Below are 15,596 nucleotides of genomic sequence, written 5' to 3' on the forward strand. Positions count from 1 at the left end.
AGCCTGCATGACACAACAAAAAAGGGGAGCAAGCTAGTCATAAAACAACTATATTTAGAGAAAAATAAATGTTTCTAAAATCTGAGTTATGTAGTGATATCATATAATTAAGCCGCTCCAACTGAACAAAATTCCCGCTTCTGGCCTTGACAGACACTCATTTGTCATTAAAGATGTAATTGGATACCCAATGTTCAAAAAAGTCAATATCATTAAGGGAGTCTTATCTACAAATTCAAAGAATTATACAAACAGATTTCCCAACATTGCAGAGTTTCATCATGATGTAGCTTTCCTTCCCGTGTCCTTGTTGTCTAAGAAAACTGATAGCTCATAAGCCCTACATATATGCCTAAAACATGATGCGGACCCATTAATTGGGCCCAATAGACAGAAAAATAGTGAGAGACCCATGTTCACTAGAGTTTACGAAAGAAGGGGTAGAGTGGGAAATAACATAAATTCCACCAAGGAAATAACTAACTAAGCTGAGGTGGAAAGAGGCAAGGCGTGGGCGAGTGGGAAGGAGAGAGAAGGAATCGAGTATCAAGGGAATATATCCCGGGAAATACATAGAAGGCGGTTAGGCAGAATTTGGGACTCGGAATTGGGAAGATTTGACAACCTCATTGCTAGCTTTTAACCTTCATATTCTATCTCCGTATTTTTTTTCCTTCAAGCTGATTTTGAGTTACGGAATTCCACCATATTAATCAATATACGTCTACTTGTCTCTGTTTCCTCCATTTTCTATTTCTGGTACCCATCAAAACATAAAAACGATGTTTAACGAGGATTAAACTCCAAATGATCTGATGTGAAAAACTACCTTCATTACACTTAAAAAGCAGATAAATAGCATTGAACAGAAGTATAGAAAATACGTCATAGGTAAAGAAAGCAAGATGAAGCAGAAGGGAAAGAGAAATAAAAATGAATATTTCCTTTCTAAATTCACATGAAAACCTGACCATCTGAAGAGAGGTAAAAAATGGTGGTCCAATACACGAGGCTCCCACCTAGTGGGGTCTAGGTTTGAACTCTTAAGAGATGTACCGATGAATGAATTTTAGGAAATCAGTGTTTGTATCTCAGGAATCCTTTACTTTAAGAAGGTAATTCAAAATAATAAATACAAATAAGGAGGAAATAAGAATGCTTCAGCATGAATCATAGTTTATACACATTTTGAAGAGCTAGAAGTTAAAAATTGGTAGAGGCCCTAAATACTATTATGGAATAGAATTTAGTCAGTTAGTTATTCTAGATAGTTAGTTAGCTTACTTACGAAGCTAACACTCTTTGTAAGAGACTATTAGTCAGCTCTAAAAATAGAGCTAAATCCCTTTGTAATAATCAATCAATTCAATAAAGTCAAGACAGAGAGTCTTCAGATCTCTCTCTCTCTCTCTTGGCAGTGACATTAGGTAGTTACTGTTAAATAGTATCACGCCAGCAATGGCCACTGCTCCAAAGTCTGGTTTCAATGGCGGCACCATGACTTCTCCACCTCACACCAGTGCTACACCATTCAATTCTTCTCCTCCAACTGCTATTGCACCTCTTCGTGCTTCTTCTCTCATTCTTATGCATCCACTTCCTTCTACCCAAACTCACAGAATCGTTCTGACAGGTTTGTTTCTATGCCTGAGATTCCTGCTCATTTTCTTGCTGATGGAGATCGTGCCAATAGCCTTATCAATCCAACGCTTTTGAGCTGGGGGGACATGATCAGATGATTCTCTCCTGGATTCTCAATTCCGTATATGAGGAGCTTCAACCTCAAGTTGTAGGTTGCAGAAATTCCTGGAAGTTGTAGCAATAAACTACTGATTACTACCAAGCTCAAACAAAGGCACGCAGTAGACAGTTGAGGTTGCAACTTCGATCCATTACCAAAGGCTCAAGCTCATTTTCAGAATACTTCACAAGGATTAAGGCCTTGGTAGATTCGTTGATTTCCATAGGTTCTCCAACCTCACAGGCAGAGCATATTGATTTCATTTTTAGATGGTTTATCTGAGGAAATTCAGCCTGTGATCATCTCTGTTGAGCGTCAAAAAGAGTTGCCTGCTGTCAATGCCCTTCAATCCTCCCAAGTCCCAACTCACATTTGAAATCCGTCTTGAACAAAATCGTAATCGCTCAATCTCTGATGTGATGTCAGTTAACCTAGCTGCAACATCTCCTCAGCATTCCTTTGGTTCAGTGTCATCAGGGATGCCATTTAGTCGAGTGAGTTCTACGATTCCACCATCGCTATCGCACAATCAACCAGAAGACCTTAGGTATCAATACACTGATGTTGGCAGTTATCATGGTGGCTCACGTGGTGATTTTTGTGGTCACTCACGTGGTGGTAGGGTTGCATAGACAGGGGGTGGTTATTCAATAGGGGAGGTGGTTATTTTTGTGATTTCTGCAACACATTTTGGCATGATGTGTCATTTTGCTATTATGCACCACCTGGTTTTGGTGTAATAAGTTACATCAATCTCTATGGTGCTCCTCTAGGTTATGGTCAGTATACTCTACCTCTCCCCTTCTTTATGCCACGTCATCATGCTCCAGCAGGTGGATCACCCTATTTTAGTCACAAATATATGGACCCGACTTAAACATCTAATTTCCATCATGGGTAATCCCAGAGTCAAGTGTCCAGTCCACTCTCTCTCTCTCTCACTCACACTCACTCACTCTCTTGGCAGTTACATTAGGTAGTTACTCTTACAAATACCAATTCAGCAAGGGCTGCTGCTGTGGGATGAGAATGCAATCTAAAATGCAGTATATAAAATGCATTGAACCAATACATAATACTAATGCATGATCTGAACAAGGCCACAACATCAACATTAACCCCATCAAATAGATTATATATAAATAAAATAAAAATATAGCATCATACCTCAGGTTTCACAACTGCCATAGCAGCTTCGGACTCGGAAAACAATGTGGCTTGTAATTACTAGGGATTTGGTGCCAAAACTTTATTGCTTGGACGACTCAGTAACAAGGAAATTACAACTCAAAGGAAACTTCGCACTTCTTCACAAACTTCGATTCGTAATGTAAGCATAGACTCTTCAAACTTTCTCCCTGAGTTGGGAATTGGGATAGTTCTGGACTCCAAAAACCAGTTTAGTAGCATTCTTATCAGAAGAGCTTCCACAAATCCTCTACTGAGAAATGAAGCAGTAGGAGCTTTGGCAATAAACCATGTGCTATTCTTCCTAAATACAAAGAAGGTCCCGGGATTAACTAAACATTTCCAAATCACAAACATCGGCTCAGCTTGTTTACCATATAATGATAAATTATGTGCATGCATAAATATGTGCGAGACTTCAATAAACAGAGAAGTGAACAACATAAGGTTGAGAAATATTTATTGACGGTGTTCATAAATCAACAATTGAGAATAAAATTATTCATTTTCAATTACTGCAATATCAGAGTGTACTATCCATAGGCGTTTGTAAAAAAATAAAGCTTTATTTCAAATGTTATATGTTTATACCTAATATGCAAAAGTTTCTCTGTTATAGATGGTAAAACTGAAACCCTTGCCTAGAGATCTATCCAGTATATCATGTTATCCATCAAGAAAATCAAAAAAAATTCTAAAGCTTTTGAATTTAATTAGTTGACTAAACTCAAAGTTAATTCTTTATGTAGTCTGCATTGTTTTATCTTTACTCACTTTACTGTTGAGGTTGATTACACTACACAACACCCTCCTCGATTTCATTATCATGATAAGTTAATAACAACAACAGTGACCAAAATCATTGATATTGAAATAAAAAACTTGCTTTTATGAAATTACCACCACACTATACTGATCAATACCACAACACTTAAGGAGACAATAACTTTCGAAAGACAACACGGTGATTCTTAGTTCAACTTCCAACCACATGTGACTTCCGAGCCAAATTAACAAACACAGACGCAGTCAACTTGTGATGACTAAGGCTCTAAGTTACAGTTGCATTGCATTTATTGCAATTGCACATAAATTGTGGGCAAATACAGCGGCTGAGCGATATCGAAACCATTCATTTTCAGCAACTTCATTCACACAACTTAGTCACAAAACGTAACTAACTAAGCTAGATCAAACTAACCAAAACCACACAAAATAAAAGAAGAGAGAATAACCATTATTCTCGCTCTTATCTTGATTAATTTAAACTAGCCTATCCAAAAATTCCAAATAATTCAAGTTAAGGAAGAATATGAATCAAACGAGACAGGAATTATTGAAACCAGGTCAAATTATAATGAAATGAATCTCGAATTAATTGAAAAACGAAAAATCGGAGAATTCAATTACGTAATCGACAAAGGTAGCTTCAAATTGAAGCTAGAGACCGAAGATTGGAAACAAGAGAAAAGAGAGAGGTACCTTGAAGAGGAGAAAATGAAGGACATGCACGAAGAGAGGTATATATATGTATATACAGAGAGAGAAGCAGTTGAATTGAGAGAAGAAGAGTGGTGGGTGAGATAGGTTGATAGGGTTTTCCGTTTTCTATCTGATTTGTGTGCGGTGGAGTTCAGTCACGTGACTCTATCAAATGAATAAGGAAACGTGTCACGTGCAGTTAGTTATTTGCTCAGGTGGCAGGTAGGCACATGTTAGAGCATCTTCCTCCGTAAATATCAACTTCTCGTTTTACAAATTATTTTATAATTTATTATAATTCTCTATAAAATAAGAATAATATTTACTTTTTTTCTCATAATGATAAATATTATTTTTATTTGGATCTTACAACCTATCTCATTCTCAACCAAATAACTACATTCTTTCTTTTTTCTCTTTTTGTTCTTATTTAAGAACATAATTCATAAAATAAGAATATCACAGAGGTTTAAAAACAACAATTGTGATTGCTATAAAAATGAGTGACGATCATCTTTTTTATTCAAAACTTGAAATCATAATTTTTATCATATATTGTAATTGACATTCAGTATTAAAGAGAATCATGATATGTTGAAAACAAAATCAATCTGAGTTTAAGACATATCATGAAATTAATCTTGCTATTTTTTCTTTCTACAACCAAAACTTTTACTTTAAAATGACCAAAGATGAACTTGGTTAGGATCTTCTCGAATATTGGAGAGAGAATTATCTACAAAATAAAAAAGGAGAGTCTCTTTAGATGATGTTGCTTACTAGCTTACACCTATCATTAATCATTAATTACATATTATAGGTTACTTAAAGAATTATTCACTTGAAGTGTATTTTTAATACTTACATAAAAGGTATGAACTTTTTAATGTTCAAATATGAAAAGCTTTATTTCTAATTTAATAATGAACCGAAATAGAATTAGTGTCCCTTGCTTGTAGTGGTTATCTTCATCAATATCCTTTGAAGTGTTTGTACACCCTTGTATTCATTATTCACACCTAAAAGTGGTACTAACTAGAGTTAGATGTAATAGACTTAATGTTGGTAATGTAGTTGAACTTAACTTCTCTAATATATTCCATTCCTGAGTACAATACAACCTTTCATCATTAATGAGAAACAATTTCTAAATGGAATAGTAATATGTGTCAAGCAGATACAGCATTAGTAGCAGTCAATAGGTGGATGACTTGAAAATGTAGATATGAGCATGTCTCCCATCACAATTAGCAAATTCTATATATTTTTTAGAAGGGACAACCATAAATTCCAAAAGAGATTAGTTTTTTATCCAGAGTGTGAGAGATATCTTTTGTAGTACTAAAAAATCATAAAACTGGTCCAAAATCATTGAATCTAAATTTAACTAGTTGAACGTTAATCAATCATATATTTTTCCTATAACAAAGAGTATATTCTCACTCTATGTGTAATGAACTAATCTCTTTCGAAATGTTTGATTGTCTCTCCACAATAATCAAATCATTAACCTTTAGCCTAATACAATAATTAAGGATTCAATAGAGTCTTACACCACTAAACCAACGCACAGGTAATCAATCATATTTCAAATTTAAAATTTAGCAAACATTCTCAAAAGTTACAAACTTCCAAAGTTAAATAATCAAAACCTGCATACTACACATCATATATATAAGTTTTTAACTCTCACTAGTAGTTTATCAATACTTGTTTTTTTTTTCGATAAGCATTTATCAATACTTGTTAATTCCTAGTTTTACTGCTTCACCAATCACCATACACAAGACACCCACCTATCAATACTTGCCAATAGTTTTACTGCTTCATTAGTAGTTCATCAATACTTGCCAATGGAAAAGTTCACTCCTCTAGTTAGTTGAATGAAACATGCACCCACCTAAGATTAAAGGCATAGACATGAAAGTGAAACATTTTGTCCAATGAGGAACTTATTGGTAGACTTAAGAGACAATAAGACAAGAAGAAACAACTCACACAAACTCCAACATAAATGCTTTGCACTATAAGAAGGTCCCCCCATGACAAATATATAGTCCTGCCCTTTGATAAAAAAAGCACTTTTTTCAATTTTATTTTCTATAGGATGAAATGAAAAATCAAATTGAACCAACCAACAAATGATGAGCTAGAACAACTTCGTTGCAGCTTTTCAACAGCACATTCATACATAGGGACCATGCATCATCAGTTAGTTGCAGATGGGTACCATATTGTGGTAGGTGAAGTGTAGCTAACTTATTGCAGCAATAATTAAAGGGCACAAATACAGGTAAACATGTATAAACATGAACAGAGGTCTAGGTTCCATTTCATATGTTGTCCAGAACCAATAAAAACATGACACGTTGATTAAAAAATTTAAAAACTTATTATTATTGTTATTTTTACTTCATTATCATTGGTTCGGGACAACACATGAGACAAGATGTAGGACACAGGTATATGTTCTAAAAAACATAGCCACAGGGGAACCCACCTACAAGCACCGCATGTATTTTCTAAAGGACCCCACCAAACTAGAGAGACTGGACCAAATATGCAGGTTCTTCATAATCCAAGTGCCAAAAATAAAGATACATTTTCTTCATTATTGCACATGAAATAATAAATACAATAATAATCCATAACACGAAATAACTGTAATTTGCTATTTCTGTATACTTCAAAACCATAAAATGCCAGAAATAATATTCTTCAGAATTTAGAATCCACTCTATTGGTCCCTACCTACCAATTATGTTCCTCTTGCATTCTACTTTGGGTCCTAAAGGACTATAACAAATTTTGTTTCATTTGTTTGTATCTTATTCCTCCATCCATTTGCCACCATTTCCTCATAGGCATGATGAAATGCACTCAAAACAATGATATGCTAAAGGTTATGCACAGAAATTGGAAATCTTTTTTGCCTCCAACCATAAAGGTTAAGTCATGTTGCAATGAACTAAATTCCTCAATTGATTTCTGGCTGTAACATTGGGAAGAAAGCCCAACTATTGGCTGATCTACCTTCCTTCCCATTAATCTTCTTGTGAGTCCACCACTCCGGGCCATTGGCAGCATTGCCAGAAACGTTACCTTTTCTGTTGTCAAAATTGAAGTCTTTGGAAGAAGTAGCGGAATGGTGCCTCTGACAGCACTGCCCTCCTTCTCCAAGAGGATCGTTGGGTCTATCATTTGTTTTCCTTGAACACACATCACAACAACTATTGGCGTCTTGTTGTATCCTTTCTCTGTCAACAGTGCCATTGGCTAGTATACCCTGTGAAGACCTTGACATGTTTCGAAGCAATACTCCCGTTTTATTTGCTAGACATCGCGCAACATCTTCCCCAGTTAATTCAAATGAAACTCTGTGACTGACTATTGTTGCATTATTTTGATGTCCACTCTCTGAGTTTGCAAGTGATGCTTGCTCAGAAATCTGGTTTTGCACACAGAGGCTGCCTTGAGTGGTTGGCCCAGAAACATCAGGTGTCAAAGAACTGGAATGCAACCTTGAATCCTGCCCGAGACCATCTGGAGTCACAGTCCCAGAACCAAGTCGTGAGACTAGCCCAACACCATCAGGTGTCACAGATCCTGAACCTAGTCTTGAACCTTGCCCTGCCCCATCTGGTGTCAAGGATCCAGATCCCAGCCTTGAACTCCATCTTCGAGTGGAGAAGTGTTCATAGCCCAAGATTTTTGGTGTTTCACCTTTGCGGAATTCAAGAGTTGGGCGTTTATCACGGAAAGGAGTTGAGGTCCCGGACATTGAAATGACTGACCCAGGGGATATAATTTGGGCACCTGGGCTTCCAGGATATTGTTGATATGGCTGAAATTCATAATTGTATAATGCAAACTTCTGTGTCCCATTATTTTTACGAGCTCGGTCTAGTGAAGATGCCAATAATTGAGCAAATGGAACCTCGGGCGAAGATGGTGTTGTCAGCTGCACAGATTCAGGTGGAGGAGTATAAGGAGCAGTTGATGGCTCAGTTGTGAAGTTGGAAAATACAGGTGGTGAAACTAACTGAGTCTCATATGCATAAGGGCCTATGTTAAAAATGGATGCAGGTCCACCAGAAGAGTAAGCATTGACAGAAAGAGATGTGAGTGAGAGTAATCCAGCTGGTGAATGAGTAGCAGACGAAGGATCAGATTGGAGTAAAGATGCTGGAGAAGAGGGAGGAGCAATGAATGGCATTACAGTGGTGGTTGAAGGATTTGGTGCGGGAATAGCAGCTGGACCTGTTGGTGCAACTGGTTCAGGAACAAGGACAGCATGGCCAATTCGCTTGCTGGTTTTATGGGATCCAAAACACCAATATTGACTCCAGAAGCTCCCCCACCGTTTTTTCTGCAGTAATGAAGAAACAACTTCACATCAAAATTTTGGAACACAATCAAAACATGAATTAACAGTAACTGCTAACTAGCAATGTTCCAGTCCAGTTTCCAAATTTTTACATAAATAAAATGCTAGTATTCCCTTAAATGTTATTTTGTGCACGTAATTTCGAGTTCCACTTTCTTCCTTAAAACTTTCAAATTTAACACTTCATTCCCAGTTGAATATTGTCACATGAGTGACATGTGAACCCCGCGTATCAAGATTCGAGAATTAAATGAAAGTCAGTTATCTTAATCTACCAAAATAGTGCATAGTTATGCTATATTAAGCATTAAATCTTTTGATCTACTATCTGCAATTTTGGTAGTTGTATAAAACATTATCTGAGGCTCAAAGGGTCAAAATTCAGTTATACTCGGACCAATTTTTTAGAACAAATAGCAGGTTTAGCCATGTGAAAAGATATAACACAGACAAGCAATAATCATTAGAATTTTAGCCTCCATAGTAAGCACACTTAATATTCTTATAGATAAGACATTAACTTACTCTAAAATTACTCTTGTAACCTACAGTTTCCAATAGTTACTAACAGGGAATGAATGCTACTGGAGCTTACACTCATCAGCCTATTCACTGTAAAGGAAAGCAAAAGAAAGACTTCAATTTCCTATTTTTGTCAAGTAGGTGTATATTAGAAAATGAAAATGCTATATTTTAAAGGTGACTAGAGGACCGAGCGTAAGACGCAAGCGATAACTGGAGAATGGATTCCCGACCGACATGGGGAAAGCCGGTGGCCATCTCAAGGCACATCATGACCTACAGGCAAGAATGGTGAGAAACAGTTTTCGCTGCATACAGATTACAGAATCATGGGTGGAAGAGACTGGCAAAACACAAGCACATATATTCTGTTTCTATAGTTTGGACTTCGGAGGTTAATTCATGGAAACTAATCCGTTATAATCAGCATTCTCTTAACCACTTATATCAAAAATATGAAAATACATACTAGTATTTATTTAAGTGATCAAAGGATCATTAAGCACCACAAATCTAAATGTGTCCCTTATGTTTTTATATACTATATGAAAAACAACAATAGACGTTAAAAAATGTAAAGAGAATGAATAGCATGAAGAAACGCATGGCCTCAAGCATTGAATAGAAATAAAATAAAATAAAAAATCAACCAAAGGCACTGATGGTGTCACGAAAACAATGTGAAGTAACCTCCACCATCTGCAGGATAAGGAGGAGTTACACTGCCAATTTCAGACATCAACTCAATTTTCCTACTGTTATTAAAAGAGTTTGACGCAATAGTAAGGTTGTTATTAGTGACTATAAGATCACATGTTCAAATCCTACAAGCAGTCTCTCCACTAGCGGGGTAAAACTGCTTACATCTACTCTCCCCAGACCCCACTAAGTGAAAGTCTCGTGCATTAGGCCGCCCATTTTAAATTAAAAGATATGTTTTCAAAATATACCTGCCAAAAAAAGTTAACCATGATAGAGATTGAAAAGAAATTGAAAGTGAATCAAAGGTCTGTGACAAGGATATTGCAGTTGGTCAACTTGGGGGCCAAAGCCACAATGTGTAAGGTAGGTCTCCAGTAATCAATGTTAAGTTCGCACTAAGAACTATGTGATAATTCGCACTAAGGCACAATATGCATAGATTCAGATTAAGAAGTTCATTATTCAAAAACTCAAAACTCGTTGTTCAAGTACACAGAGAGAGAAAATAGAAGTGTAGTAGTGTACTAATACCATGTCCTAATAATAAAATTAAGCCTCTTTTATACATAAGTAACTCAATCAAAGTACCCGAAATGCAAAATACTTAAAAATAAATAAATCAAGGTGATTACATTCCTTCAATTAACAGAATCATGATTCCAAAAAAAACATACCCAAGATCAAATTTTCAAGTTCCATTTTTTTTTCTCACTTTTTTTTAAAGCCACAAAGGAACAGTAGCAAAGGATGAATAAAGAAACACGAAAAAAGATTCAAAGTTGAAAATTTTCCAGGGTCAAATAAAGACTAGACCAGACCTTCATCACTATGATGAAAAATAGTAGTAATAATAATAAAAAAAATAACAACAGTGGAAAAAACATAAAAAACATAAAACACAAGATCTTTCATCGTTTTCTCTGCTTAGTACACTGTTTCTCGGGAACCGAACAAAAACATTGAAAACCGAAACGAACTGAAGAAACAGTCACACATAGTACGAATAACACAAACATTGAGAGAGGAACGGACCGGCGCGGTGGTGGGTTGGACTCTGGATTCGGCGGTGACGATGGCGGTGGCTGCAGCGTTAACAGTCTGGACCGTGTTGTTGATGTTTTCCATGGTGGGTATAGTTGGCGGCGGCGTGCGGTGTTTCACGGTCACCGGAGTTGAATAAACGACGAGAAATGGCAGTGGTGAGATGCAATCATGGATTAATTAGATTTTAGTTAAGAAAGAAATAATGGAAAATGATGAGAGAGAAGGGAAGAGAAGAGAATAGAAAGTGAGATCACTTCAACATGGAAAAAATGGAGTAATAAAGTTTATTTTATATCATACAATGCTACATGATAGGACACGCCTAAAGCTATTTTTTTTATTGAGTTTAAAATAAGTTTAAAATTTATACTTGGTGTAAAAATTTACATTGTTAACGTATTGTATTTACTTTTATTTGAGGCTTAATGAAGATTTATATATAAATACTTGAGGATTTCGTGATAGTATCTCTAAAAACATTTATACATATTAAATCTTTTTTTATTATCCAAATATATCAATTACTTTTAATATCTATTGTGTGTTCTAAATTGCTAGATTTGGTATCACAGTATACATTTTTTATATTATATGATATAAATTGTTGCAAAGAATTAACTTTTCATATTTAATAAATTGGCAATTTTTGATCTAATTGTGTTTTGTCAGATACTTGAAATGTGAACTTTATGATTGGAAACCATTTTTTCAATGTAAAATTAAAGAAATTAATGATTTTATTTTGAAGAGGATATGAAAATGGAGTAAATATCAACTTCATAAAATAAACTTTTCAAGCACGTGTCATTTTTATGTATGAGCATTGGCTTTTTGTTAGTAAGAGCATGTATATAAAACGACATAATTGTCTTTTATTAACGCCATAAGCAGAATAAATATGAAAGATTTGTTAATGAGAAAAAAAATGTAGGCATTGACGGTGTACAAGATTTATACACTGTTATTATATCATCCACTATTGATGTTTAATTATTGTTGACTTTTTTAAAAAAAAGTAATTCAAATGAAGAGTGGATGATAGTGTGTATGTGTATAAATCTTTATACTGTCAATATACAGATTTTACGCTATTTGTTAATACCATAAATCTATTCAGCTCGTTTTGCCTTGGTGACTTGATTTCTAAAATAACAATTTTGAGATATATAATTATACATATTCAATTACATAAATACTCTTTAAAATGTTTTTTGTATTATCAAAGAAATTTCTTCACCATATAAACAATGAACTATTTTTTTTTGGGAAGTGTAATTATCCATTTGAACAAGTACAGGAATTGAATTGATTTTTAATCATCTTGAATATTTAGCAATTTCTTACATTACTAGACCTAGTTGTTTACATGTGTTTTTATAATAGTATATATATTTTATATATATATATATACCTATTTTTATTTATTGTTTACATCTAGGTGTCCCCTAATCCATAGTACGTCATTTGATTAAAAATTTGGAGATCAGTAGATCATGAAAATTGAGTTTTATCACTCACAATAGAAAGCATACAATATTTTAAAAAAAAGTTTTCATTAATAAAATATCCATTTAACTAATTTTAGTGGAGTATAATATCTATGTAAAATCAATATAATACTTTATACATAATCACTATATATTTACTATTTATTTGGATTTTTTAAAGATGATAATAATTAAATATGAATGATGAGTATAGAATACGAGATATTTTTTTTTTGTTATCTCGATATACTTAACAATTGTTTACCAATATTAATGTATTGAAACTCATAGTTAAACGTGTTTGTGTTAGAGTGATATTATGATGGATGTTCTCTTCAGAAACTTTCTATATTATTTCTTTTATAACCCAAAAAGAAGAATTTGTTATCTAAAAGCATTGGCTTAAATTCGCTGTTTTTTTTCACCAATCAAATGAAAGTTTTTCAACTCCCTCGCCTAGATTAGTTTTCCACCAATCAATTTATTTTATATTTTATTTTTCTTATATCTTTTGTTTTGTGTTAACCAATGTATCTCATCAACAAGTCAATCAATTAATCTTTCAATATATATCTTATAATGAAGTTTTTACATAATCAGTTAGGTAATGAGAGAAAAAAACATTCATAAAAAAAGTAGATAAAATTTGCCTCAATAATTGTAACATTTATTTTACCTTTGAACTTGGTGTAATCACAATATCTTGCCATTTTAAGACACGTGTAACATTCAATATCTTAAAAAGACAAAGCAATGCAAATGTGGACACTAGGAAAATACATCTGCTATACGATAAAGTGTGTCACTCTATTTGTCATTGTTTGTGATTGGTTGAAAAAATATATTTAAAGTAAAATTTTAATATTTAATTATTTTTTTGACCAAATACAAGTAATAACATATAGATTGACACACTGTTTTAGGATAGTAGATATCCACTCGTACACTAGTCACACTACATATCTCTTTGCTATAGATTATATTTATTTTAATCTATTTTATTGTCTACATAAGAAAAAATGTTCATTGTGACAAGTTTCATATTCTCCTTTATTTTCCCTTCTAAAATATGTCTATGTTTTTATTATAGACTCTCAAACAGTGTTATTAATACCGTATCAGTTATCAAACCGATTGGGGTACTGGCATAGTTGTTCAACTGGTGGTTCACTAATTAAACTGCATACCGACGAAATTAGATATACATATATAATATATTAACATTAATATTAAAAAATCAATAAAAAACCAATATTTTTTTATTTTCATTAAAAAAGTAATTTTAAATAAAAATTGATCAGTATAATTGCATGACCGATATAATTATTATATCGTATCGATATTCGGACTGATTCACTGGTTTACCAGTTTGTCGGTTCAACTGGCCAGTATGAAACAGTTTTAACAACAGTGCTCTCGCACATTAAAAAATATGAGTATTTGTTTTAATTCATGTTACCCTTCTTTTTCAATACACTGAATCACACTTTAACTTTTGTTACTTCCACTTGTTAACTCATGGGGAAGTCCTACCCAAAAATCTCCTTCATGTGCAATGCACATCATTTCTCATGTGTCTCTTAATACATGTGACATTGACTTAAGTCATTTTTGGAACTCAAGCATATTAAACATTTCATTTTCTATAATTTCTCATTTAAAAAGTTATTGATTTTTTTTTATCTTTCAACTTATTCAACCTCCCAAAACAATTTTCTTTTATAAAAAAACTTGAATCAAATATTTTCCATCAAAATCTATTTAGTATTTATTATTACTATTTTTCTATTCTATCTATTATATATATATATATATATATATATATATATAAAATAAATTAATGAAAATATTTGTAAAACATATTTATTAGTTTTTTAAATAATAATAATATATTTATAATACATCTTTAATAGTAAATTATATTCATTAGTTTATTCTTTTAATACATTTAATCATTTATTATTAGTATCTGTACTAAATCTATTTATTTATGAATGAAATCATTCATTTATTAGATTATTTCTCCAACATCAAATGCATCGTTTTTCAATCCATTTATTTATTTTTATTCACTCAAAACTATCTTTTAATAAATATTTTGTATCTTCTATGTTTGTTGTGCTATTATTACATGAGTTTCGATTCAATAGGAAGTTTCACAATATCATTGTCATTTATTTTCCTTATATATTTGAACATGTTTAAATCATAGGAATCACAAGTAACATATATGTTTATGAATGCACTAAGAAATATTCGTCATCTTAACCATACTGATACACGAGTAATATATGTGTTCTTAATCACACGACAAACAAAATATTGTCTCATCACTCATGTGTATGCACGAGTAAGTTAGTAGCTATGAAATTATAGACTTAAATGTTTTTTTAATATCTTATTTTTGCTTCTTTTTTTAATACTTTTGCTACCCCTCCCGAAATAGTGATAATACTTTCAAAAATGAAAGAACTGGGAAATATTTATTTAGTTTTTACTTATAAAACTCATATTTTTCTTTATAACGATGTCCATCTGCCAATTGTCGAATACCAAACCTTTTTAAGTGATAGAGATATTAAGAGATTTTTACTTATATCAATCATTCAATCCTGCTCAAGAAACTTAGTTATATAATATTAATTAAGATGATGGGTTTTTACCAACCTCCCCTCCGTTATTTTGGAGTCCTTTCAAAATACTTTTCTTCATTTTGGAGCTGTACAGTACAACCATTGGTCATGAAACACTTCTTCTATTCTAAGATTTATATCATTCATTTTTATTTTTATTGATTAGAAAATATAAATTTGTTTATATTTAATTCATTTTTTACTTATTTTACTAATGAAAAGATGAATGCATAGAGTGGAATAGAAGATGCCACTCATTATCTTAACCTCCTTTGTCATATATATCCACATCTGTTGTCACTCATTTGTGTCACTTTATGTGTTAGAAAATATGATGGATCAAAAAATATTTAGTAGTTATAATTATAATTTAAATAATTTTTTTCAATCAATTAGAGATAATATTACAT

At 33.0% G+C, this 15,596-nt stretch overlaps 2 protein-coding genes across 3 annotated transcripts in view; both read right to left on the bottom strand.

The window, feature by feature from the left end:
* The window catches only part of LOC109354859 (SKP1-like protein 21), an 8,717-nt gene extending 4,137 nt beyond the window's left edge, over positions 1 to 4,580 (bottom strand). For both annotated transcript variants that reach the window (XM_019597644.1, XM_019597642.1), the window contains exons 1-2: positions 4,412 to 4,580; positions 2,909 to 3,233 (exon numbers count right to left, since the gene is read on the bottom strand). In XM_019597644.1, the coding sequence (XP_019453189.1) occupies positions 2,909 to 2,929 (21 nt within the window). In that variant the 5' untranslated portion in view covers positions 2,930 to 3,233; positions 4,412 to 4,580. The remainder of the gene's footprint in view (positions 1 to 2,908; positions 3,234 to 4,411) is intronic.
* Positions 6,995 to 11,338, bottom strand: LOC109355164. The gene is made up of 2 exons (XM_019598142.1): positions 11,055 to 11,338; positions 6,995 to 8,780 (listed from the first exon to the last, which is right to left on the bottom strand). Exons 1-2 carry the CDS (start codon positions 11,145 to 11,147, stop codon positions 7,389 to 7,391), a joined length of 1,485 nt encoding a protein of 494 aa, XP_019453687.1. The 5' UTR covers positions 11,148 to 11,338; the 3' UTR covers positions 6,995 to 7,388.

This window comes from Lupinus angustifolius, chromosome LG08 (genome assembly GCF_001865875.1).
Source record: "Lupinus angustifolius cultivar Tanjil chromosome LG08, LupAngTanjil_v1.0, whole genome shotgun sequence".
NCBI classification, from domain to species: Eukaryota; Viridiplantae; Streptophyta; class Magnoliopsida; order Fabales; family Fabaceae; genus Lupinus; species Lupinus angustifolius.